The 27107-nt window shown below is 37.5% G+C and overlaps 3 protein-coding genes across 3 annotated transcripts; all 3 read left to right on the top strand.

Annotated features, from left to right (window-relative positions):
• Positions 1–1298: 1298 nt before the first annotated feature.
• Positions 1299–2237, top strand: LOC122482506 (olfactory receptor 145-like). The gene has a single exon (XM_043578825.1). It carries the CDS (start codon positions 1302–1304, stop codon positions 2235–2237), a length of 936 nt encoding a protein of 311 aa, XP_043434760.1. The 5' UTR covers positions 1299–1301.
• A 12153-nt stretch (positions 2238–14390) lies between these two features.
• LOC122484212 (olfactory receptor 8D2-like) lies at positions 14391–15326 on the top strand. Its single transcript, XM_043582215.1, has one exon. It carries the CDS (start codon positions 14391–14393, stop codon positions 15324–15326), a length of 936 nt encoding a protein of 311 aa, XP_043438150.1.
• A 9458-nt stretch (positions 15327–24784) lies between these two features.
• On the top strand, positions 24785–25717 carry LOC122482505 (olfactory receptor 8D1). Its single transcript, XM_043578824.1, has one exon. The coding sequence runs from the start codon at positions 24791–24793 to the stop codon at positions 25715–25717; it is 927 nt and encodes a 308-aa protein (XP_043434759.1). The 5' UTR covers positions 24785–24790.
• The last annotated feature ends 1390 nt before the right edge of the window (positions 25718–27107 follow it).

The following is a 27107-nucleotide window of genomic DNA, read 5'->3' as shown; positions in this document are numbered from 1 at the left end:
GTGTGAAATTTTTATAGGTATTAAAATATTATTAGCTATGGGTTAGCAGGTGTACCTAATAGCCAAAGAAGCACTAAGAGAAGGAAGAGAGAAAAGGTCTCTACCTCATTTGTCCCAGAAGAATGTGCAATTTTGAGTAGAATATTGAGCTTCCAAAGACACCAGGGTATAAGCATCTTCATCTTTGTACAAACAGTTTCATAAATCTGTCTTTCCCAAAGGGTTTGAGCTATGGAGAGCCTCCTGGGAAAGCCTCTAAACCAAATCCCTGAGACCTCCAAGCTAGAATAAGATCACATATGTGATGTTTCCAGTTTATTATGTTGAAACAGAGAATGCTGTTTATATTACTTTTTTTGTAGTTTAATGATCACCTCTGGGCAAAATAATTATTAAAAATAGTGATCTTTATCTGAATAACTCTCAGAGCGAGTCAAAGACTGAGATTTATAAATGCTCTGAGCCCCTCCACACAAAAGGAGGAGGAAGTGTTTGGCTCAGCTCTATTACCCCCCAGAGCAGCAGAACTTTCCTATTAGAGATCAGTGTTGGAAAGGAAACCACAGGAAGTTCTGATGTCACTAGGCAAAGAACAGTGAGCATTGAATCCTTTATCTTTTTATGTCTTTCAAAATCCAGAGCCATAGAAAGTAATACGCTTTTCTGCTTTTACCAGCTCTGGCCCTGGGTGCAGATGATTATAGGGTCTGCATAGGAAGAAAGTAAAGATTAGAAGTAGTGCTGAGATTATGGGGTTTGCAATGCCTCCAATCCTTCTGCCTCTTAGAGAATTTCTTATGACGGAAACCCAGGTTCCATTCCTGACTTAATTACTTTCTTGCTGTGTGTGCTTGTGAAACCAAAGAGTCTCTGTGAGTCTGTTTTCCCAACTCTACTATGGGCATGTGCTCCTGATTTCTACCCAACACAGTGTCCAGTCTGGATCCGTGGCCAGCACAGGTAGCTGAAGTGTGGTGATTAAAGATTAACAAGGCCAAACTGGAATAAGTAAAGGGATAAAAAGTGTTAGTGACAAACTGAAGCAGAGAAAGGATGAGAAATTTCTGCACTTCTTCTCCTCTTGAAATATTTCTCCCAGTGTTACCTGAAACTATGTTGATGCCTCCCATACACTTGTCTTTCTTGCGTGAGCGAAGCCATATGCAACTCCCTCTAGAATAGTTAAATCTCAGCAGAATCTGTTGGCCCAGGGTAGACTGGGCATGGGATTGCATAGGAAATGTGGGTTCTGCCTCGAATACGATTCTACTTTCCTATCTTTCAGATCCTACCAGAAGAGAATGGATATGGGAAACAGTTCCTTAGTCACTGAGTTTTTCCTTGTGGGTTTAACCAAATATTCAGAGATCCAGCTGCCTCTGTTCTTTCTTTTCCTAGGAATCTACATTGTCACTGTGGCAGGAAACCTGGGCTTGGTCACTCTAATTGGACTGAATTCTCACCTTCACACCCCCATGTACTATTTCCTCTTTAATTTATCCTTTATTGACCTGTGTTACTCTTCTGTCATTACCCCAAAACTGCTGGTAAACTTTGTGTCAAAGCTGAACACCATCTCCTATGCAGGATGCATGACTCAGCTCTTTTTCTACTGTTTCTTTGTCAGTGCAGAGTGTTATGTGTTGACAGTAATGGCTTATGATCGCTATGTGGCCATTTGCAAGCCCTTGTTATACACGGTCACCATGTCCCCTCAGGTCTGTTCTCTGCTGGCTGTGATTGTATATGTGGGGGCGTTTATTGGTGCCTGGGCCCACACAGGATGCATGCTCAGGTTGACCTTCTGTGATGCCAACACCATCAACCACTACATGTGTGACATCCTCCCCCTTCTGGAGCTCTCTTGCACAAACACTCACATCAATGAACTGGTAGTTCTCATTGTTGTGGGCTTTGATGTGGGTGTGCCCAGCCTCACTATCATTATCTCTTACTCTTTGATCCTCACCAGCATCCTTCGCATGCATTCCACTGAAGGAAGGTCCAAAGCTTTTAGCACTTGTAGCTCACATATAATTGTTGTTTCTGTTTTCTTTGGGTCGGGGGCATTCATGTATCTTCATCCTTCTTCTGTTTTGTCCATGGACCAGGGGAAAGTGTCCACTGTGTTCTATACTATTGTGGTGCCTATGCTCAATCCTCTGATCTATAGCTTCAGGAACAAGGAGGTTAAGGTTGCCCTGAAAGAAAGCTTGAATAGAAAAACATTTTCCTGAGCTGAAGCAGTATTAAGTATTATAAGAGAATACAGCTTTATTTTAAAATTGTTTTTGTTCCTCTATAGAGTTTTTTTCCATTAGAAAGAAATGCGGTATAGTAGAAAGAGTGTTGGACTTGGAATTAGAATGCCCAAGTCAAAAATTCTGCAAAATAGGGGTATCTTATTACTTTATAGGGTTATTGGGATGAATAAGCTAATGCAAATGAACGTTTGTGGTGTAGTGTGAAGGGCTTAATACCATGTTCTCTCCTTTCCTTCTCCTTTCTGTTCTTCCTCCCTCTTCTTTTTCCTTCCCAGTGTTTTCCTCCTGTACTTTAGAGGGAACATTCACAGACTTTCTTCTCTTCCTGTGATCTCTGTCACCATGAATACTCAATTGCTCAAACCTCAAGCTAGTGTCCTCCTTGATTCCTCTCTCTTTGCTTTTCCTCCATCCCCAATTTATGAGGTGCTGACAATTCTTGTTCTCCTCATGGCACTATCATTTCTCATCTGGACACCAGCCTCCTGACTAGCCCCTTCCTCTCTTGTCTTTTAGCCTTGAAATTCATTCTCCCGATGACAACCAGCATGCTCTTTCCATACTTCCAAAAGATCTCATTTACCTTAGTTTACTCTTTTCACTGCAATTGTCTTCAGTATAAAACAAAGCTCCACATTATGTCAAACAAGGATCACCTCTCCAGCCTGATTTTCTGCCACTGTAACTCCCTCCTCCCTGCCTTTTTTCTGTTAGTCTACTGAAGTCACTCTTAACTCTCCCAAGTTTAATAAATTCTCATTCATTTACACACTTTCCCACAAGCCATTCTGTCACCCTGGAACACCCTCATGCACCCTCTGTGTTGCTCAGCCTGCCCATCCTTCAGGTATGAAGTTATCCAGAACCTCTAGGAAGTCTTTTCTGGACAGAAAGGCGGGGTTAGATGACTTTCAGATATACATTGGTACCATTCTGTGCCTACCCTTTTGAGGTACAGGTCCCATTGTACTACATGTTTTTTTTCCCCCCTTTACAATCTGATTCTATTTATTTAGTTATAAGAAAACTTTAAGAAACTCATTTGCAGGAAATTTTTCAGTTAACTACAAGGGAGTATGGTATGTAAGAAAGACATATATTTATCCAAGTTGAATTCATTAAAACGGTAAGAAAATCATTTGAGAAGGTATAGAGTATTTAGGGGATTTCTCTTGTTTTCCTTTGCTTACCTTTCCGTGAAAATACACTTTTGCTCATGCTTCCTCCATGGTTGGTTGGTTGGTTATTTATTTATTTATTTAGCACACTTTTATTACTTGTTTCCAATCCTCTTTGTTTTCTGTTCATGCTTCAGATATCAGCTGAAGGGAAACAGCCATCTCACCCTTCTTACAAAGTTTAAATTCTCTGTTTTGTATTTCCTAGAGTAGACTCGTCAGGCCTGCCACAATTTTCATATGCTTTTGTAATTGCCTGATTATATGTCATCCCTGTGAAGAAAGGCACCGTGTGTATTTATTCTCTGTTGCACCTCCAGTGCTCAGCAGAGTATCTAGCATACTTAGCAAAGGCTCAGCAAGTAATGGTGGAATAAATGAATGCTTGCTATATGCCTTTACATTTTGAGTGTTTGGGGAGAAGAGTCACTCAAAGAATGGTTAATACGTCTCTCTCCTAGAATGAGTTTTGTAATAATTTGCTTTCACATTGCCTTTCTTTTCCATCTTCTCTTAAAGCACAGTGATGGAAAACAGAGATTTATTTAGTTTTATATAGATGGTTGTGTGTATTCATGAATTGGGGGAAGGAACACATGAGTTGGGCAGATTTCTAAGAGCGAAGTAGAGTTAGCTAACAGTTTCTGGTGTCAGACTACCTGGGTTTTAATTTCAGCTCTGTTATTTGCTCATTGTGTTACTTTTACTAATAAAAGGAACTTTTTCAGAGTTTCCTCAACTCTAAAATGAGAAAAATAACAGTATTTACTTAAAAGAATTGTTGTGAAGATTGTTATCTATGTGCTTGGGATTCAAGCTATAGTAAATGGGATATAGTTCAGGATTTGCCACCATATGGTAATGCCATTTCACTTCAGAAACTCAGATTAGTAACCTGCAAAATAAGAGGCTTGGCTGGATTATGCTAAATGCTCCGGCTATTTAAAAAATCTTGTGATAATTATGTCTCAGTTATTGACTCATATACCAACAAGGTTGAACTGGATTAATGATTCACAACTTGGGTGGGTGTCAGAATCATTAAGGAAACATTTAAAATTATGATCTCCTGGTTCCATAAGACCTACCTACTCAATCAGAATATATCTGTGATCAGGGTTCAGGAATATGAACTTTTAAAATTCTTTTCAAGTGATTATGATATTGTGTAGATACATGGTGATTTGGAACTTTCCACTAGTAACATTTTGTGATTCTAAAACTGTCTCTGGACAGGGGAATATGTGGCACTTATAAACTTTACTGGACAGGAGATTTTGTGGTGTCAGGAAAGTTAATTAAATATTTCAAGAAGAAAAAAAGGTTCAGAAGTGTTCATTATTGTTCAGAGATTGGGAGAAGTAAGAATCAGGTCATGTCCTTTGTGTTGAGAATTTACAAACTTGGCAAGAGAAGTTTATAGAAATGGTAGAAGCAGAAACCCAATTGCATTTGGTTAAAGAATAGAGGGAAAAGAGGAAGTAGAATATGCTTATCTTACTCACTTAAAACGTATTAGAATAATAGATCAGTGGGAAAACAGAAAACTCAGAAATAATCTCATGTACATATAAGTATTTAGAATATGATGAAAATAGTATTTCAAATCAGTAAGGAAATGTAGAGTTTTAATAAATAGTGGTAGAACAATGTATTTCCTATTTAGAAAAAAATAGACTTAGGTATATACATTAGTCCACATACCAAAATAAATTCTATGCGTCCTAAAAAATTGAAAGTAAAAAATTTTAACTATAAAAGATCTAAAGAAAATATATGTGAATAATCATGTAATCTTAGGGTAAAAGCAGAAGAAACCATAAAAAAAACTTTTTTAACCCAATAGTGAAAAGTTCTGTAAATATAACAATAACATGTAAAAGATACTAACTTTCACCTCCTGCTGTATGGTCAACTAGTTAGATATTCTGGAGGACCCCATTCCTACAAAGTGACTAGATCATGCATAAAATATAATACAACTTTTATATATGGTAGATATCGTATAAAACCATTATTAACCCCCTTTTGTAAGTGAGGAAAGGGTGGAACAGAGAGCTTAACTAACAGTGCATGATTAAGCATCTAGTAAGGAGTGCACTCAACTTTGAACCCAAGATGTCTGGCTCCAGACCCTGCTATTTACCACTTTCCTATACTGGAGATTTTATAAAACATGAAAGGAGAAAAAGTAAGCAATATATTTCATGGCTTAAATACCTAAAAAGTATAACCCTTAAGAATACTAGGACATTAAACATAAAATTCTCTGTAGCAGTGATCTCTAGGGAGAGCAGAGGGGTAAGAGAGGGTAAACGAGCACAGACATTCACTGATATTTGGTTACATTTTAGTTATTTATATGGATTATAGTTTCAAGGTTTTTATTTCATTACTACACTTTATAATTTACATTTGTCTTATGTATTGGAACTTTAATGTCTAATACTGAAAAATAATAAAAAGCAGGTTTAAAATTAGGAGAATATTGCAAAATATGAGCCAGTGATAAATATTCTTACAAATCAATAAGAAAGAGGTAAATGTTCTCAGAATATAAATAAATGGGCAATTTATAAGAAAAGGCAATTAAGATAAAAGTACAAATGGTTAATAAATACATGAAAAAATTCAGCCTTAGTAGACACAAAAAATATAAATTTAAAACAACACTGAGATGTCATTTTATTTTATCAGGTTGACAAAAGGTTTGAAAAATAGATCCAGTGCTGGCTGGGATTATAGACAAAAGGCACTTCGGACACTTGTGATAGTAATGAAATTTATGACTTATTTGGATGACAGTATTAAAAAGACCTACTCGTCTTCACTCCTTTGACCCAGCAATTGAGCATTAGGAATTTATTCCAAGGAGATCATCAGAGATGCGGACGAAGACTTACTTACTAAATGTGGGGGTACTTGACAGAATGTTATCTTGAAATGATTTTAAGTATGCAAACCAGACTGGCATTCTAGCACTCATTTGTAAAGAATTCATTTGTAATAGATTTCCAATGATTAAAATAATAAAACACAACTGTGTACTCATGACATTCACTGTTGACATCAATTTATGATTTTTGTTTATTAATAGACATTTAAATATCTACTCACATAGATTTTATATTTTAACGAGACTTCTTTTCTTACTCTAGAACTTTCTTCAATTTTTCATTGGTCTGGCAATACACTAACCATTCCAACTTACTAGAAATATATTATAAAAGGAGGAAAGTGGAGGAAGGCATTTTTTTCTTTAATATATATATAATAGCTAAAAGTTATTTCTATGTCTGTTCTTATTTATTTATTTATTTAAATTAAACTTAGTTAACATATATATAGTATTGGTTTCAGAAGTAGAATTTAGTGATTTATCATTTACATATAACACCCAGTACTCATCCCAACAACTGCCCTCCTTAATGCCCATCACCCATTTGGCCCATTCCCCCACCCATCCCCCCTCCAGCAACTCTAAGTTTGTTTTCTGTATTTGAGAGTCTTTAATGGTTTGCCTCCCTCTCTGTTTTTATCTTATGTTTCCTTTGCTTCCCCTATGTTCATCTGTTTTGTTTCTTAAATTCCACATATGAGTGAAATCATGATATTTGTCTTTCTCTGACATATTTCATTAACATAATAACTTCTAGTTCCACCCACATTGTGGTGAACGGCAAGATTTATTTCTTTTTGGATCACCTAGTAATATTCCATTATATATTTGTATATTTAATATATATACATATATATTATACACATATATTTAATACACACACATATACATATATGTATATATACATATGTGTATATATATGTATATATACATATGTGTGTATATATATCACATCTTCTTTATCCATTCAGCAGTCGATGAACATGTGGACATTTGGGCTTTTTCCATAACTTGACTATTGTTGATAGCACTGCTATAAACATTGGGGTGCATGTGTCCCTTTAAATCAGCATTTTTTAATGCTTTGGATAAATTCCTAGTAGTGCAATTGCTGAGTCATAGGTAGTTCTATTTTTAAATTTTTTGAGGAACCTCCATACTGTTTTCCAGAGTGGTTGCACCAGTCTGCATTCCCACCAACAGACCAAAAACAACAACAAAAAAAATTTTAATTAAAAAAAACCCATTGCCATTGTGTATATAAACCACAATTTCTTTATCCATTCATCAGTTGATGGACATGTAGGCTCTTTCCATAATTTGGCTATTGTTGAGAGTGCTGCTATAAACATTGGGGTACAAGTGCCCCTATGTATCAGTACTCCTGTATCCCTTGGGTAAATTCCTAGCAGTGCTATTGCTGGGTGAAATAAGCCATACAGAGAAAGACAGATACCATATGGTTTCACTCTTATGTGGATCTTGAGAAACTTAACAGAAACCCATGGGGGAGGGGAAGGAGAAAAAAAAAAAAAGAGGTTAGAGTGGGAGAGAGCCAAAGTGTAAGAGACTGTTAAAAACTGAGAACAGGGGCGCCTGGGTGGCGCAGTCGGTTAAGCGTCCGACTTCAGCCAGGTCATGATCTTGCGGTCCGCGAGTTCGAGTTCGAGCCCCGCGTCGGGCTCTGGGCTGATGGCTCAGAGCCTGTAGCCTGTTTCCGATTCTGTGTCTCCCTCTCTCTGCCCCTCCCCCGTTCATGCTCTGTCTCTCTCTGTCCCAAAAATAAATAAACGTTGAAAAAAAAAAAGCCCTTAAAAAAAAACTGAGAACAAACTGAGGGTTGATGGGGGTTGATGGGTATTGAGGAGGGCACCTTTTGGGATGAGCACTGGGTGTTGTATGGAAACCAATTTGACAGTAAATTTCATATATGGAAGAAAAAAAATAAAAATCAATTGTAGAGAACAAGCCTCAACTAAATAAATAAATAAATAAACAAATAAAATAAAAAAAACCCATTGCCAAAAAGACTAATATTTGGCAAAACACTTTGTAAATTCTATGGTGTTGTAGAGAACAAAGTATATTTTATTGTTGATTTTTGCTAACAGAGACCAATCCCTTGGTTGATGAGATCTTTTTGAGATCATACAGAGCTCTAATTTATTTGTTTTGGTTTGGTTTGTTTTCACCTAATTATTTAATGGGCACAGAGCCAAATCTTGAGAGATTTGTAAACCTTTGGGAATTAGTTATATATTTCTAAGCCCCACCTCAACATTTGCGAATAATATCAGGGTCCAGTTTTTGAATGTCTTAAGGTAAGTGGATAGCACCTTCTTGGTAGAGGAGAAAAAGGCTCTGCATGTTTGGATTGGCTCTATTCAAATGCACTACTCATTTCTTCTTCAAGGTCATAGATTAATAATATCAGTTACATGGCACGAAATATGTACCGTTTTTGTTTTTGTTTTTTTTACATAACCCCCATTAACTGAAAAAAACATTTCTATGAGATAGGTTTTACAGATGAGGACATTGAGTCATAGGTGATATAATTTGCCCAAAGTTACACAACTCCCAGTGGCAAAGCCAAGATATGATCCTAGGTGGACTGGCTCCAGAGTGATATTAAAGCTGTAATCACTATGCTATTGGATTCATTTTTTTTTTTTGAGGGTTATTCATTTACTTTTTAAATGACTGCCAAAAAAATTTACATTGCAAGACAGATTAACCTCTTTGAAAAGTTTGCCTGGAGAAGGTAATCCTGAATTTTACATATACTCATTTATTTACGTTCTGCCCATAGGTGCACTGTATGACCTAATTCCTTTGATTTGATTTCCCATTATCTGCATTTTGGTTTCAGTATTTCCTATCAGAACCTCCAATGTGCCAGTTTCCACAGAGCCCAATATTTGAACACCCCTTTTCCTGAAATCTATTATGTTGTCTTAACTGTAAGATCTTTGTTATGAAGGTGGAGTTTGCTAGTTCAGTGGTGTCCAATCAAAGGCATAATTGGCAAATGCATTACTCAATTGTCTAACCTAAGTTGCTGGGTTGGTAGCCATTATTAACGTTTAAGAAATTGGTGAGAATATTTAGATGTGGAAAGATCTACAAGTTTGGTTGCATTGACAGCATTTAATGACCCCAAACTCGTGTTGCTCCCAGGGCTAATCTGGGCAGTTTACTTCCATAGCTGTTCCTAGGAGAGCAAAAAAAGAATTAGTATAATTGCCAGTATAGCTTCTTCTTAAATCTAAATCATAATGTTCTGTTATTCGTAGCCACTAATATGCACCCAGCTCTTGACAGTTCTTCCAAAGTCACTGTAGGAACCCTAGGAATCTCCTGAACCCTTTGCTTCTTGAATCACAACTTTTAAAGTTTTCTGCTTTTCTAGTTGAAAGAGAGTACTCTTCTTTTTTTAAAAAAAAAATTTTTTTTCAACGTTTATTTATTTTTGGGACAGAGAGAGACAGAGCATGAACAGGGGAGGGGCAGAGAGAGAGGGAGGCACAGAATCGGAAACAGGCTACAGGCTCTGAGCCATCAGCCCAGAGCCTGACGCGGGGCTCGAACTCACGGACCGTGAGATCGTGACCTGGCTGAAGTCGGACGCTTAACCAGCTGCGCCACCCAGGCGCCCCAAGAGAGTACTCTTCTTGAGGAGACCCAAGAATACACACTGCATTTCTCATTGAATACACTCATTCACTCTGCCCCTCATCATGCTTCCTGGATAAGGGTGCCTGCTGCTTTGGGAATCTTGGGACTGATTCACACAAAGTAAACTCAGAAAGTGTTTTATAAATAATTTTAAGAAACAATTGAAAAATAGTAACTGATAATTAGATAGTGACTTAAGGTTTTTTTGAGCTCAGTACAGATCCTTTTATCTTCATAATTACTTTTTTTTTGTAGAAGAGAGAAGAAAGATTCAGAGAGGGTAAATGACTTGCTCTAGTAACACAGACTCTACACCTAGTGCTTTAAAACCCTTTCTTCTGCCTCCAACTAAGATGCCTTTCTATTTATGTCACCATAGGATCATAGGGTATAAGATTTGAAATTAACAAAGATTATGTTCTGATGAAAGTCATACAGATATTTTGTAACAGTTGCTTTGGATAAAGTAATAACTACAGGAATGTCTCCTTTCCAGTGTTTGATTCCGATGAAAAATTAAACTTTATTCTCTATCCAGAAGACTGAACTTTACGAATTCTATTGTCTTGATGAAAACATCCACTTTATCAGAGCCCAAAAGGATAGCTACATTCATTCCCAATAATATTTGAGGTTCTGATATCTAGCCAATTTAATTATTGTCTCTTGAATGAAGTTACATTGTAGAAAGGAAACTTAACAGTGGGATTTCTCCGATAATATAACACTGTATTCTAGATCCTACAAAAAGTTATTTCGGTAAATGTTATTAAATGTTACCTTTCTAGTATGAGAAAACAACAAATTCACATCTGCCCTAGATAGTTCTGTGTAAAAAGTAGGAGTATGGGGGCGCCTGGGTGGCTCAGTCCATTGTTTTCTGCTCAGGTCATGATTTTGTGGCCCCAGGTTGGGCTCTGCGTTGAAAGCATGGAGGCTGCTCTCCCTTTGTCTCTCTCTCTCCCTCTCTCTCCCTCTCTCTCCGCCCCTCCCCTGCTTGCTCTCTCCCTCAAAATAAATAAACTTTTAAAATAATAAATAAATAAATAAGTAGGAGTGTGCAGGAGGGACTGTCTTAGATTTAACATCTCTGTTAAATAAAAGAAACAAAGTTTTATTTGATTTATTTATTTTAATTAGGCACACACTTGTATTTATAGTTATTTATGTTATATTATATTTACTTAATATATATTTATATTTCAATTCTGGATATTTTATGAGTAGCTTGATGAAGGATTTGTTGAGTAATATTCTTATATCTTTGGACCACCAACTACTTTCCTTAGATATCCATTTATGCTTCCCAAAGATGGCAGCTGGCACCTGTCTATACATGGTTGTCTTATAAAACTTCAAAAACAGTAGCATTGGAGGCTGCTAGCCCCAGGGGAGAAAAATTGGGGGGGAAACAAAGTAGTGTCTTCCTTTCTCTTTCATTTTGGTGCAATAACCTCTCATTTTCATTGAAATCTCACATACATAAATACCTTATTATTCTTGCCAAACTTTAAAGTGCTTCATTTATTGAAATACTTTGATGGAAAACGTAAATATTGCATTTCATGCTCCCTTGCCTTTTTTAGTTGGTGATATTGAAAATAAATAAATGTTCTCTTGGTGATTTAGGGCAATTGTTTTTATGCACAGCGGCTATTTTGTGTTTTTATATGTTCATGTTTTCTGGAGTCTGCATAGATAACTATGAAGTTTGAGGAATGTTTTTTACTTTTATTTTTAAAAATAGTTTTCTGGAGGCTTCTGTTCCTGCTGTTAAACTGTTCTTCTTGCTATCCTCAGCTTTCTTTAACAGCTTTCTCACATTTCCCTTGTCCTTTTAAATTTGATGCCTTCTTTCTGATCTCGTCCAGGTTTGTTAAAATTATTTTTTTATTTTTTATTAAAAAATTTTTTTAACATTTATTTATTTTTGAAAGAGAGAGAGAGAGTGAGTGGGGGAGAGAGAGGGAGGGAAACAGAATCCCTCCAGGGGTTCTGAGCCAGGCTCTGAGCCGTCAGCACAGAGCCCGATACAGGGCTTGAACCCACAAATCATGAAATCATGACCTGAGCCGAAGTTGGATGCTTAACCAACTGAGCCACCCAGGTACCCCTTGTTAAAATTATTTCTTAAGAAAAAGAATGATGTGGCACTAAGAGAGGACCAATGTGGACTTGTAAGTGAATGAACTTTAATAAATGGATATGACATTTATATTGATGTCTTCAATGTGCTTTTACTTACATTCAGTTCTTCAGCAACATTGAAGATTTTAAGTCACTAGAAAAGTATTTCCAGGTAAGTGAAATATTACTGCACATCAGTGAATTTCCTCCATCTGTTGAGCTACATCAAATCTATCATAGTAGGCTTTGTTTACCCTGACAGATCAGTCTCCAGATCAGCCAGGAATACCTCTACAGTCACAGAGAGATACATCTGTCCTGGCTCTGAATCTCTAAACAACCCTCCCTGGTGGTAATAATTTCAGTATTATTTTGGATTATAGAAGGAATTTTAGTCAATTTATGTGTGAGCCTATTAAAACACTGTGGTATCCATTAAGTGAATCTCAACCCAAAATACCCCACCTCTCCCCTGGCTCACTTTCTTAGAGTGTTGGCTTCTGTATGAATAATGAAAATGTCAGTCTTATTCCCATGGATTGTTGGATAAGTTCAGGGCATTTATCTGGTGATGGTTGAATCTCAGCGTCATCGCTAATTGGGCTGCTTAGGGATGTATTCTGGCAACTCTGCCTCTGTTTGTTTGAGGTTATTATCTAATTTTCTGAATTCAGAAACATGGCTCTCTTCTCATGTGTTCTTGGAGATAATAACACCCTATACAATTAAGCCTTTAAGTCAACATATATTGGGGTGCCTGGGTGGCCCAGTCAGTTGAGTGTCTGACTTTGGCTCAGGTCACGATCTCGTGGGTCATGGGTTCAAGTCCCGCGTTGGGCTCTGTGCTGACAGCTTGGGGCTCCGAGCCTGGAGCCTGCTTTGGATTCTGTGTCTCCCTCTTTCTCTGCCCTTCCCCTGACTACTCTCTGTCTCTCTGTCTCTGTCTCTGTCTCTGTCTCTCTCTCTCTCAAAAATAAACATTAAAAAATAAATAAATAAACACATACTGAGCACCCTTAATATGTTGTGGAAGGCATAGAGAGAAAAATTGAGTGCAGCAGAGTTTCATAATTTTTTGTTTGTGATCATGGAAAATGATCACATGTTGTCTATTTTCCAGGTAAAATAAAAAGCAAGCTATGTATCACTCTGGAGTTTTTCCTCCATTGATATTTTTTCTCATTTTGGAAAAAGGAATTTAAAATCATATCAAGGTCTAGATACTGCATGTGTTCTCTCTTGAATATCATGAATTAAAGGAACACTTTGTACCATGCAACATAAGTCGGTGAAAAATTATCCTCAGATAATAAAAATGTATCAAGTGAAAGCAGGAAATCTTTTTCCCTGAATCTTTTGGTTGGATTTAAGGGGAAACTAAGTCAGGAGAGGAGAAATCTTCCAGTTCTGAGGTATAACTGTAAGAGAAAGGCCAGTGAGAGTTTGGCCTCTAATTATGGACAACAGGGAAGAGTCAAGAGGGAAACACTGCTTTGTTGATTGCTCAGGTACTACAGGTGAAAGCCAGTCTTCTTTGCTATTTCCTGAACAGGAAAAGTTTAAAATATAGTCTAATAGCCTTTGGCTGCACATTTCTGTCAACCTTATCTACATTAAAAAGAATTTCCTGGCCTACTGAAGTTTTCTATTCACAGGATGGAGTGGGAGAATGATTAGAGCCATTTCTATAATTTTGTTTTTTGTATTCACAGTCTCTTTATAAAAGCCTTTTCCATTTCTAAGTTCTCAGTTTCAGAGAATATTCATTATGTTGACTCATATAGATGGGCTGGAAAATTGAAACAGACTGCTTTAAATCATCAGAGCTAGACTCAAAACCATGTTGCAACCAAATCTGAAGGTTCTATCGGTATATTCCCAAAGAAAGTATGAACCATATTCTATTAATGATATTAATGAAAAATGAATTAGGTTTTGAAAGTTTGTGTTTTCTTTGCAAGTGAGGTCATTTAGGGGCGTAAGCCTGGGAGCAAAATGAAAGAGTTCTGACTTAAAGGGGTGCATTTGAGTATTTGGTGGAAACAAGTCTCTGGGTTACACTTGTGGTCTTTGTTCTTGACCTCTTAAATCCATGGAAAGGATCAAGTCATGAAACAGGTGAGGGAGGGAACCAATCAACACATAGCATGTCATTCTGCCTTGGGAATCATAAAAAACAAAAAACAACAACTCTAATTCACCTGTTTTCTCTTATTTCTGTCTGCAGATAATATCTTGTAAGAAATGGCTACTTCAAATCATTCCTCCATGACTGACTTTATCCTTGAAGGGTTAACAAAACACCCAGAGCTTCAGTTGCCACTCTTTTTACTGTTCCTTGGAATATACGTGGTCACAGTGGTGGGGAACCTGGGCATGATCCTCTTAATTGCTATCAGTTCTCAACTTCACTCTCCAATGTATTATTTTCTCAGTCATCTGTCATTCATTGATCTCTGCTACTCCTCAGTCATTACCCCAAAAATGCTGGTGAACTTCATATCTGAGAAGAACATTATCTCCTTTTTGGCATGCATGACTCAGCTTTATTTCTTCCTTGTTTTTGTAATTGCAGAAGGCTACCTTCTGACTGCCATGGCATATGACCGTTATGTAGCCATCTGTAGCCCACTGCTTTACAATATTATCATGTCCCATAGGGTCTGCTCCATAATGATGGCTGTGGTATATTCACTGGGTTTGTTTGGGGCTACAGTCCATACTACCCACATGTCAGTATTGTCCTTCTGTGGGTCTCATGTTGTTAGGCATTATTTTTGTGATATTCTCCCCTTGTTGACTCTCTCTTGCTCCAGTACCCATATCAATGAGATACTGCTGTTTATTATTGGAGGAGTTAATACCTTAGTACCTACAGTGGCTGTACTCATCTCTTATGCTTTCATCCTTTCGAGCATCCTCCATATTCACTCTGCTGAGGGACGGTCCAAAGCCTTTGGCACCTGTAGCTCTCATCTCATGGCTGTGGGTATCTTTTTTGGATCTATCACATTCATGTATTTCAAACCCCCTTCTAGCAATACTATGGAACAGAAGAAGGTGTCCTCAGTGTTTTACACCACGGTGATCCCCATGCTGAATCCCATGATCTACAGCCTGAGGAACAAAGATGTGAAGGACGCACTGAGAAAGGTGGTTGGGGGAAGGTGGTCATGCTGACTAAAGGCATTCTCTGAGGGAGCAAGAAAAAAATGAACCAGATGAAAAGTCATGGGCTCTGTGTAATTTCTTTCTCTCTGCCAGAGATAAAATTCGCCATTACTTACAAAATATGCGTTTCATACTTGAGAACGATTGAGGCATTTTGGAGATTTTTCAGACAATAAGATTTTCTGATAGTCAATATAATCTTTGGAAATTTTACATGTATTTGAGGAACAGGAGATGGAAGAAGAGGAAGAACAAATAAACATAAAAAAGAATATCTTGAAGATAGTAATTAATAATATGCTAGATTAAATATTAATTTTGAAAGTGCTTGATAACTAGAGAGTGAGTTAAGGGTTGTGTTTGAAGAAGGGTGATGTTAATTGATTGAGAACTACTGGAGGACAGGAAGAAAGGTGTCTTTAAACTTTCTGAGAGAGTTGTTTTCAATCCATAAGGCTTTACAGTAAGATGCTGAGAACATCAAGACAGAGCTGTGGGGCGGTAGTACTTAGAGTGAAGAACAATTTGTAGGTGGATTGTGGCCTATGTGGAGGGTGTCAGAGAGAGAGACAGAGGGAGAGAGAGAGAAGAGTAGGTTCAGCGTGAAGGTTAGGGGAAGAGATGACATTAGCTTAGTCTCATCAACAACTTACATACATTCAGTACATATCAATAATAGCTACCCTGAAGTCCTACCTTGCCTCCCTTGGAGGCCATCCCTTAGGCTATGACTATAGCATGGCTCCAATTTAGAGAGTTGAATTAATTTTTAATTTTGTATTAGAATAATAATTTTAATGACAACGATCTTTCTTTCTGACTAAATTCTATAGTTCTTTCCTACCTTCTGTATCTCATATAGAGGTTTTGATCTTGTGATTTTGGGTATATCTACCATTTCTCTTTGGTTCAGGGACTTTGCTTCAGGGACCTCCTCAGAGAACAGAAACAATCTCCCTGGTGATTTCTTGCATTGGAACAGCATTCCAGACAACAATGCATAACCTCCAGCTCACTCTACTCTTTTTTTTTTCTTATTTATTTTTTTTAAATTTTTTTTCTTAACGTTTATTTATTTTTGAGACAGAGAGAGACAGAGCATGAACAGGGGAGGGGCAGAGAGAGAGGGAGACACAGAATCGGAAACAGGCTCCAGGCTCTGAGCCATCAGCCCAGAGCCCGATGCAGGGCTCGAACTCACGGACCGTGAGATCGTGACCTGGCTGAAGTTGGACGCTTAACCGACTGCGCCACCCAGGTGCCCCCAGCTCACTCTACTCTTAAGTGTAGAGCTCCTTTTTGGAAGTTATATGCTTGAGGTGGCTGGGAATCAAGCTATTAATATTTTGCAGCTTTGGTTTTGTCCCTGACTTAAATGTGAATCTCAAAGAAGTTTTAACCAGACTTTCAGATGCTGTGAAGTTGTGAGAACAGTTAATGTAATGGACAACAAAACCATGATTCTTAAAGACCTCTAGAAGCTGGAGTGATGGATATATTCAATGAGCTTAAAAAGCAAATGCATAATGTAAGATTCATTACTTCTGCAGAAATGAAGACAGTGGGAGAGAATTAAGGATTTTGGGGGACAATAGAGTCAATATAAGTACACAGTATAGCTGCCTAAAAAGTTAATGTTATCTTGTTTGCATTAGATGCAGTTCAGTATTTAAAATGGGAAAAGTTCCAGTCCTCATGAGCACCATAGTGATCAGACAACTTGCATTTGAACGCAGTTTATTCAGTGGCTACCAGTTTTCAAGGTCCACTGGCTTCTTGTATATTCTGATGAATATGGCCATGATTAAAGACTTGAAATAATACATTCATTGATTTAGTCTCTCTTGCTCATTCATTTAATAAATATTTCTGAAAGCCCAGTACATGCCTGAGAATGTCCTCTCTTACCGGGCGATAAAAGAATGAACAAAAAACACAAATTCCTTTCCTTCCTTAGATTAAGGTTTTCATTTCAAAGAAAGACAGTAAACAAGGAGACAAATGTATAATATCATGGAATACTTTCTAAAAATATAAAGTACAATAAGAGGATAGAGGTGTAAAATAGATATGGGGGTGGTTAGCCTACAAATAGAAGGACTGAGGTTTTTAGCTGTGGAACTTATTCTTGCCACAGGGCATAACTAGGTTAAAGGGGAGTAAGTTACAGAGAGGCACACTTTTTGTCAAATTGAGGGGCTTTTTCTCACATTTCACATTTGCATACCACCACCATTGGTATGTGGGACGAGATGATATACTGCCTTTAGTCTGTTTGCTAAGTTCTTGGTCTGCATACAGCTTTTAGCTAGGGATGTGAAATGTGTGAGAAAATCCTCACAAGGGGCTATTGACAGATCTTTGTGTTGGGCCCTGTATTCATTTCCTGTGGCTACTGCAAAAAAAAAAAAACAAAATCACAACAGAAGTCTATTGTCTCACAGTTCTGGAGATCTTACATCAAATTAGTGTTGTCAGATCAAATCAAAGTGGATGGCAGAGCCTAGTTCCTTCTGAAAGCTCTAGGGGACAATCTGTTCTTTGCCTCCTCTGCCTTCTGGTGAAATGCCTTGGATGGTGGCTGCAGCACTTCGATCTCTACTTCTGTGGTCACATTGCCTCCTCTTCTAGTGCTTTCTCTTATAAGCATACATTTGATTGCATTTAGAGTCTGCCTGGATAATCCAGAATACTCCCCCTCTCTGAAGATCTTTAACTGAGTCACATCTGCAAAGTCTTTTTTGACATAAAACGTAGTATTCACAAGCTTCAGGAATTAGGAGGTAAATATCCTTTGGGAGCCATTTTTCAGCCTCCCGCAGAGCCCCTGGGAAACAAGGACCTATGAGATTAGTTAAAAATTACATGTTTTAGGGTTCTGCATCAGGCTCCATGCTGAGCTGGGAGCCTGCTTGGGATTCTCTCTCTCTACCCTCTCTCCCTGCCCCTCCCTCTCTCCACCCCTGCTCTCTCTCAAAATAAAAAACATAAATTTTAAGTATGTAAAAAAATTAAAAATGTTTAAACATAAAAAAATAAAATTGTATGTGCTATCTGGGATTCTTAGAGGACTGGTTGAAGCAAGAGTGTGGAAAAAAAAATGACTCAAACTCTACTAGTCATAAAACCACAAAATTTGAACTGTAAGTCTTTTGAGGTACATGTCTGAATGCCTAGAAAAAGGTTATTCATTGAGCACCATTACTGGAGCCAGTCATGATGATCTCACTTCATCTCACTCATGGAACCATTTGATTCCTTTGATTGTTTAAGAATAGAGTCTCTTCTGGGGTGCCTGGGTGGCTCAGTACATTAAATATCTGATGCTTGATTTTGGCTCAGGTCATGATCTCATTGTCATGAGACTGAGCCCTGCATCAGGCTCCGGGCTCCAGGCTAGGCATGGAGTCTGCTAAAGGCTCTCTCTCTCTCTCTCTCTGTCTCTGTCTGTCTGTCTCTCTCTCTCAAAAAAAAAAAAAAAAAAAAAAAGTAGAGCCTCTTCCATTTTATTTGCCCTTCTTGATTTTAGTCTGATAGTTTCTAAGACAGCAGGAATAGGTCCTATCTTCCATACTTGGCCAGCAATCCACCTCCACCACTGCTTCCGTACAGAATAATTTTGTCCAGGAAGATATCTGCATGGGTGAGAAGAGAGAAATTATATGAGTGGCAGAATATTAAGTATTCATATGTTCTGGGTTATCTTTGAGGTTGGCTATAGAGTTTATTAGTTCCTTCTCATAGTGCTTCATAATTTACAAAACTAATTTTGTGTTATATATTATTTCATTTTATGACTTCCCTATGAAGCATATAGGGTTATTTTACAGATGAGAAAATGAAACACAGATCATGGACCAGGACTGGAGATAGAGTCTCTTGAATGTCAACCCAGAGCTCTTTCTACCTCCTCATGATGAACAATTATTGGGATGAAAGTGGATGGGGGATGGGTTAAATAAATGATAGAGATAAAGGAGTGCACTTGTTACGATAAGCACCAGGTGCTGTGTGGAGGTATTGAACCACTATACTGTACACTTGAAACTAAAGATACACTGTATGTTAACCAGCTAGAATTTGAATAAAAGCGTTAAAAAAGAAAAGAAAATATTTTTAACATGATTTCTGAATAAAAACCTAGCTGGATCACACAAAAAAATGCCCTTCTGCTTTTGGTATAAGTCCTCCTTATTATAAAACTTATAGCATTAAGAAATTTGAGAAATACTTTACTTAAGTCCTGTTACCTCACTGATGAGAAACTGAGTCCCAGAGTCTCAACGATTTCCTCAGAGTAACACGGTTATTGTGGTCAAAAGAACATTATATGCACCAATGCTCATAGCAACATTATTTACAATAGCCAAAAGGTAGAAGCAACCCAAGTTCCATTGGTGGATAAATGGCTAAACAAAATATGGTACATACATACAATGGAAAATTATTCAGCCTTAAAAAAAATTCTGACAATGGCTACAACCTGGATGAATCTCGAAGACATTATGCTAAGTGAAATAAGCCAAACACAAAAAAAGAAATATTGCATGATTCCACTCATATGCAGTACCTAGAGTAATCAAATCCAAGGAGTCAAAAAGTAGAAAATTGGTTGCCAGGGGTGAGGGAGAGAGAGGATGGGGAATTATTGTTTAAGGAGTGCAGAGTCTCAGTTGAGGGAGATTAAAATGTTCTGGAGATAGATGGGGATGATGACTTCATTACAATGTGAATGTACTTAGTGCCATAAAACTAGACACTTAAAATGATTAAAATAGTAAATTTTATGTCATATATATGTTTGCTACAATAAAAAAAGAAAAACAAAGGACAGGGTTTAGATTTAAGAAAGATTTTACATTTCATTATTTTTCTCCTTTTTTTTTAAAACTGACTGATGAAATAGTATTGAAGAACCAGCACCTGACTGCAGACTTTTGGGAATCATTGATCTAATTTCTTTGTGTTTCTGAATCTCCACTGGTAACATGAAAATATAAAATAAGAAACTTCTTTCAGGAAATGTACTACTCTTGGGAAATATAGCAATGGGAAGGGGAAAGAGGATGATGTTATTTTTGCAAAGCCTTATTAAATACTGAAAACACCAGTAATCTCTAGGCTCAATAGGTCTTTGGGGACCTATGGATGCAGGGGAGTTAAGTATTTCTAATGATATGCTTATGCTTGATAAACCTCAAATAAAATTGCATGTCAGGTTACTCTCTTGCTTTTAAGACTAGGGAAACTAAGTATGATTTGCTGCAAGATCCAGAGAGTTAGTACTCCAGATGGATTTTAATGCTTTGCTTTTAGCCAACTAAATAATTCGATCTTTGACATATAAACGTGCACATTAGGCAACAGAAGAGGCTTTGCTCTTTCTTGGCTATAGCAAGACTCTGTATATAAGCAAAGTAAACAATTCCTGAGAACTTCAGTCTCTGTTCGGTACCAGGTAAGTGTCCAGTTTCATTTATGGCAGTTGTACTCCCAGCTAATAGAAGCCTGGTTGGCGATTGGCAACAACACTAACCATGTGCAATTCTTTGGCTTTACCAGGGGCACTTGCCCCACTATCCTTTCCACTTGGTTATGTCCTCCATTCTCCTTTTCCATTAATGCTGCCTTGTCACTTCTTCATAAATTGGGTCAGAGCCTCCTGCAGCTGTGCTCATCCAGCTCTTGTGCAGAGAATGTCACTGGACTTTCCATATGACTCCGAAGCTTTTGCTTCCCTGAAGTGCGTCCTGTTTATGCATTTATTAATTTTCCTCATCTTCTTGTACACCAGCCTACACAACAAGTCTCTAAGAGTTATAGATACAAGGGCAGACACAATTGCAGGTAGAGTATTAATTATTGGACAGAATATTAAACATAAATCCCTACCTCTCATCTACTTGAAGGAATATTCTCAGGCCACTAGGAGATAGAGTAAGAGTCCTTTCATCTTGTTTAGTTAATGCATTGTTTCCTCATGGCTTCAGAAGCACTTGCCAAAAGGATTTACACCCTTTGAGATAAAGAAACTTCTATGCCCCAGCTCCTCCCAAATGGCTCAACACTTCCACCCCCTTTCGAAATTTCCAAATATAGAGACAAAAGTTTGAAACCCTAACCACCCCAAATGCTTAAAATATTTTCACTATTCATACCAAGGTGAAGAATCTAGAATGAATAAGAAACATACATGTTTTTCTGCATACAAAGGGTATATTTCTGTTTCTTCATATTGTATTCCTTTCTATAGTGAATTTATTTCTTTTTAACATTATATTTTAATTAGTGTTTTTAGATCATGAATCTTTAAATATTGTTATCACAATGTTTCTTTGAAGCAGATATTATCATTCTCGCTTCATAGGTTATAACACTGAGGTTTATGTTAAATGACTTGCCCCATGTTGTAAAGTGGTCTGCAGGGAAGTTTGCTTAGAAATAAGCCTCCTTTGATTTCAAAGCTTTTTCATTGGTTTTCTGAGTTGGCTCTAAGTTCACTCTTGTTAAGCTCCTTTAACATTTTTGTTATCAAATAAATATAAGAAGTACTGAGTTCACAGAGTTGGATGGATTTCTTTCTTGTTGTACAATTCAGAGCTTTTAATGAACAAGTGTTTACAGCAGACTTACAAGAGAGGCATATGGAAATACCTGGGAAGGGAAACACATCTGTTGGGTTTTTTGTTTGTTTATTTGTGGTTTTTTTTTTCCTTCACAGAACATTATGAGCATTGTCTGGGAAATGCATAGCTGTAGGCTATGAACACACAGTGCTTCAGTGTGCCCATTTAAAGGTGCTATGGAAATGTTATTTAAGCAATTTTGAGTATATTCAATATTCTATTGGATAATAGGTTCTTTAAATGCCAAAAATATATACTTTTCCTTTCTGTATTCCTCCAAGCCACAGTCAGCATTAGGTAAAATTCTGAGATCAACTATTAAGCCTGGATCTCTATGAAGCCTGTTTTAAACCACTTCAGGGGGTGCAGTGTCCCCATGTTGTTCACAAACCATGAACCCCCATCCCTGTCATGGCACATCATCAAGGTTTGTCCTTTCCTTGAAACATTTTGAAATCTGAACCATTCTACAACATCTCATAATTCCAAATTTCCTTGAAGTCTATCTCTTAGGGTTTTATAATGAGTTAGAAGACAAAAGATGTTAATAATAGATTTAATAATAGATGTTAATAATAGATTTAAGTAAAAGAAGAAGAGCTTAGTGGAAAAGAACATGGACTCTGGCACTAGATTCTCTAAATTTAAATCCTGATTTTACTCCTAAATTTTATGTGCCACAGTATCATCATCTGTAAAATAGGAATTAAAATAGTACCTACTATTTCAAGGGTTTTTGAAGACTTAAGTAAGATAATATATGTAAAGCACTTAGAAGGAATATTAAATCAATAAGGAAGAGGAAGCATCATCATTTCTAGTCTCCTTTTCTACAGGTAGACCACCTCCTCTAGGTATTATAAATTCCTTAAAAAATTCAAACATGTATCCTCAGTGGGTTTCAGCAGGAAGTCTATTTCATTCCCCTTGAAGAAGTGACAGCAAAGCATTTCAGGAGAGTCATCTCCTATCTGTATTTGCTGTTCAGTGATGACTAATGAACATCAGCCTGGGCTCATTTCAAGAGTTCCTCTTTGAAATTTCCCACCAATAATCCTTTGACCCCAAGCCTGGTCTCTTTCCCTACTCTTCCTATTGAATTATTCACATTCTTTGGTTCTCAGTTGATTTTGGATTGTTCTCACTTCATCCAAGGCTCTCTCTTTCTTTGACCCCCCCCCCTCCCAAAAAGGAATTTGTGGCTCTCACACTGGGGAGGGAAATCAATAGGATAATATTTTGAACAGACTTTTTTTTTATGCAGAACAATTGCACTTAGTGCCTTCCACTTTCCAGGGACAATATTAGCATGGTAATATTTCTTACCTAAGTTCATGGATTTGTTTTTCAAACCATACAAAAAATGATATAATATGTGATGTTGGTGGTTTCTCCAAGAGGACTAAAATATGTATGATTTCATGCATATAATCAAGCTCTGACCATCCCATACCTCATGTTCTTATCCACATCTGCACATTCTGAAGCCACCATTGGAGCTTAATTTTAATCTTCAAGGGTTCTCTAAATTTCACTTATAGAAACATTTTTTTTTTTAATTTTTTTTTTCAACGTTTATTTTTGGGACAGAGAGAGACAGAGAATAAACGGGGGAGGGGCAGAGAGAGAGGGAGACACAGAATCGGAAACAGGCTCCAGGCTCTGAGCCATCAGCCCAGAGCCTGACGCGGGGCTCGAACTCACGGACCGCGAGATCGTGACCTGGCTGAAGTCGGACGCTTAACCGACTGCGCCACCCAGGCGCCCCTAGAAACATTTTTTAATCAAGACTTAAAATCTAGAATCTATAAATTAAAAACACCAAATATATGTGGTCATTTAAAGATTTTAAAATGTATATAGCAATGATACCCACAAATAAAATTAATTCATAAACAATACATTTGAAAAGAATATCACAATTCAGAGGACAGGTTAATTTCTCTAATAGACAAATTATGAAGAAAGTGATAATACGAAAGGAAATTTATAGAATAAATTCAAATGGCCAGTATCCTATGATACATTCATTAGAAGACAGAAAAGAACAAGTTAATGCAATAATGACTTACCATGGAACACTCAACACACTGGCAAAAACAGATAATACATATTGCTAGTGGGGATGCAGTAAAAAGGGCATTCATGTATTGCTATCAAAAATGTGTATTATTATAGTTTTCTGGAAATCGATGTTGTACCATTTATACGAAGTAAAAATGTATAAAACTTCTTGACCCATAAATATCTCTCCTGGGAAATTATTCTATGGAAATAAAATACTAATATGTGTATGTGTGTGTACACAAATTTTCATGTGTACACTTTTAAATGACAATGTATTTGATGGTAGAAATTTTTTAATCCAGAAAAAACGTTAACACATCAATAAGAAGATATAATATATAGCGGTATATCTACATCACTGAATATTACACCACTATTTATAATCATCAGTTGCCTTGGAAGAATATTCTAAAAGTTTTTTCTGAATGAGAAGGGAAGACTCAAAGATAAATTGTGTGTAATAATATTATCCTGCATTCTAAACAAATGACAAAACGTGTGTGTAAAATTATACAAGCACATAGCAAGTTAACTGGGGAGACGTTCATTAAAGTCTCTGTGAACGGAAGAGGGAAACAAAGGAAAAGGAAAAGTGTGTACTAGTATAAAAATAGCACAGAGTGCTTTAAGGGAGACGGGACCAACGATAATGAGAGCTACGATTCAGTCTGTGTTCCTGTTAACTTTCCTTTTGCAAGTCTGGTTTTGTTTAGACCGGAAGTAAAAATCCGCGTTAGTGGACTTCTGATTTTCCATTTCCACAGACATCTCTGGAGAAGAATGGTTGCAGGAAATCATTCCACGGCAACTAAGTTTGTGTTAGTGGGTTTAACACAGCGGCCAGAGCTCCAGCTGCCTCTCTTCCTCCTGTTCCTGGGAATCTATATAGTGACAGTGGTGGGGAACTTGGGCTTGATTCTCCTGATTACAGTAAGCCCTTGGCTTCACACCCCCATGTACTACTTCCTCAGCAGCTTGTCCTTCATCGATCTCTGCTATTCCTCTGTCATTACGCCCAAAATGCTGGTGAACTTCTTAGGGAAGAAGAATATGATCCTTTATTCTGAATGCATGGCACAGCTGTTTTTCTTTGTAGTTTTTGTAGTGGCTGAGGGTTACCTCCTGACTGTGATGGCATATGATCGCTACGTTGCTATCTGTAGCCCCCTGCTTTACAGTGTGATCATGTCCTCTCCGGTTTGCTCACTGCTGGTGCTGGTTGCCTTCATCCTGGGCTTTCTCTCTGCCATGGCCCATACAAGTGCCATGATGAAACTGTCTTTCTGCAGATCCCATATCATCAGCCATTACTTCTGTGATGTCCTTCCTCTCCTCAATCTCTCCTGCTCCAATACATACCTCAATGAGCAGCTGCTTTTTATCATTGCGGGACTTAACACCTTGGTGCCCACGCTAGCTGTCTTCATTTCCTACGCCTTCATCTTCCATAGCATCCTTCACATCCAATCCTCAGGGGGCCGGTCCAAAGCTTTTGGAACTTGCAGCTCTCATCTCATGGCTGTGGGGATCTTCTTTGGGTCAATCACATTCATGTATTTCAAGCCCCCTTCCAGTAACTCCCTGGAACAGGAGAAGGTGTCCTCGGTGTTTTACACCACAGTGATCCCCATGCTGAACCCTTTAATATACAGTCTGAGAAACAAGGATGTAAAGAAAGCATTAAGGAAGGTTTTGGTGAGGAAATGAGTCTTGCTTTTGGAGATTTATAGATGGGAGAAATGAAGGTTCTAGTGAAGCATGTTATTTTTGTTCATTTTGCCCTGCTATTCTGTTATAATATGCATCCTATCTGGATTGTTAAAATAATTCCCCATCTGTAATTGATTCCATTTTCTCAATGAAATAAAAAGGCATTTAGTAAAATGGGTATTAGTATTCTTATTTTTGGACAAGAAAACTGAAGTTTAGATAGTTTTATTTTTTCTCACTTACTGTGGTAGAAGAGGAATAGAATTCATATTTTCTCCAGTGTTATTCTTTTATTCCTAACATCCTGTGTTTGCTTATTGAATACCTGCTGTGTAGAAGGTGGTAACTTGTCCCCTGATAAGAATGCTAAGAGGTATGTAACTCCATCCCAGATATCCATTATTCTTTTTTTGTTTGTTTCAAGTTTGTATTTATTTTTTTTTTAATTTTTTTTTCAACATTTATTTATTTTTGGGACAGAGAGAGACAGAGCATGAACAGGGGAGGGGCAGAGAGAGAGGGAGACACAGAATCGGAAGCAGGCTCCAGGCTCCGAGCCATCAGCCCAGAGCCTGACGCGGGGCTCGAACTCATGGACCGCGAGATCGTGACCTGGCTGAAGTCGGACGCTTAACCGACTGCGCCACCCAGGCGCCCCTCAAGTTTGTATTTAAATTCTAGTTAGTTAACTTATAGGGCAATATTGGTTTCAGGAGTAGAATTTAGGGATCTCCATTAATTCTTTGTTTAAAATTTTTTTATGTTTATTTATTTTTGAGAGACAGAGAGAGACAGAGAGAGAGAGAGCATGACTGGGGGAGGGGCAGAGAGAGAGAGGGAGACACAGAATCCAAAGCAGGCTCCAGGCTCTGAGCTGTCAGCACAAAGCCCGACACAGGGCTCGAACTCACAGACTGTGAGATCATGACCTGAGCTGAAGTCAGAAGCTTAACTGAGTGAGCCACCCAGGTGCCCCATGGATCTCCATTAATTCTTGAGGGAATGAGGCAAATACACAAGAAAAAGAAAGACGAAAGAAAGAAGAAAGAAAGAAAGAAAGAAAGAAAGAAAGAAAGAAAGAAAGAAAGAAAGAAGAAAGAAAAGGAGGGAAGAAAGAAAGAAAAAAGAAAGAAAAAAAGAAAGAAGAAAAGAAAGAAAGAAAGAAAGAAGAAAGAAAAAGAAGGAAGAAAGAAAGAAAAAGAAAGAAAAGAAAGAAAGAAAGAAAGAAAGAAAGAAAGAAAGAAAGAAAGAAAGAAAGAAAGAAGAAAGAAAAAGAGGGAAGAAAGAAAGAAAGAAAGAAAGGAGAAAAAAAGTTTCAGAGCGAGAATGGCAAAATGCTTTTGCTCTTTTTTTTATTCAGCATACTCAAAATCTCTTCATTTCTGTT

The sequence above is a fragment of the Prionailurus bengalensis genome, chromosome D1 (genome assembly GCF_016509475.1).
Source record: "Prionailurus bengalensis isolate Pbe53 chromosome D1, Fcat_Pben_1.1_paternal_pri, whole genome shotgun sequence".
In the NCBI taxonomy this organism is placed as follows: domain Eukaryota; kingdom Metazoa; phylum Chordata; class Mammalia; order Carnivora; family Felidae; genus Prionailurus; species Prionailurus bengalensis.
This window is presented reverse-complemented; position numbering and strand designations above follow the sequence as displayed.

Excerpts from the sequence above, each read along its gene's own strand:
- LOC122482506 (XM_043578825.1), top strand. The coding sequence starts at position 1,302 with ATGGATATGGGAAACAGTTCCTTAGTCACTGAGTTTTTCCTTGTGGGT.
- LOC122484212 (XM_043582215.1), top strand. The coding sequence starts at position 14,391 with ATGGCTACTTCAAATCATTCCTCCATGACTGACTTTATCCTTGAAGGG.
- LOC122482505 (XM_043578824.1), top strand. The coding sequence starts at position 24,791 with ATGGTTGCAGGAAATCATTCCACGGCAACTAAGTTTGTGTTAGTGGGT.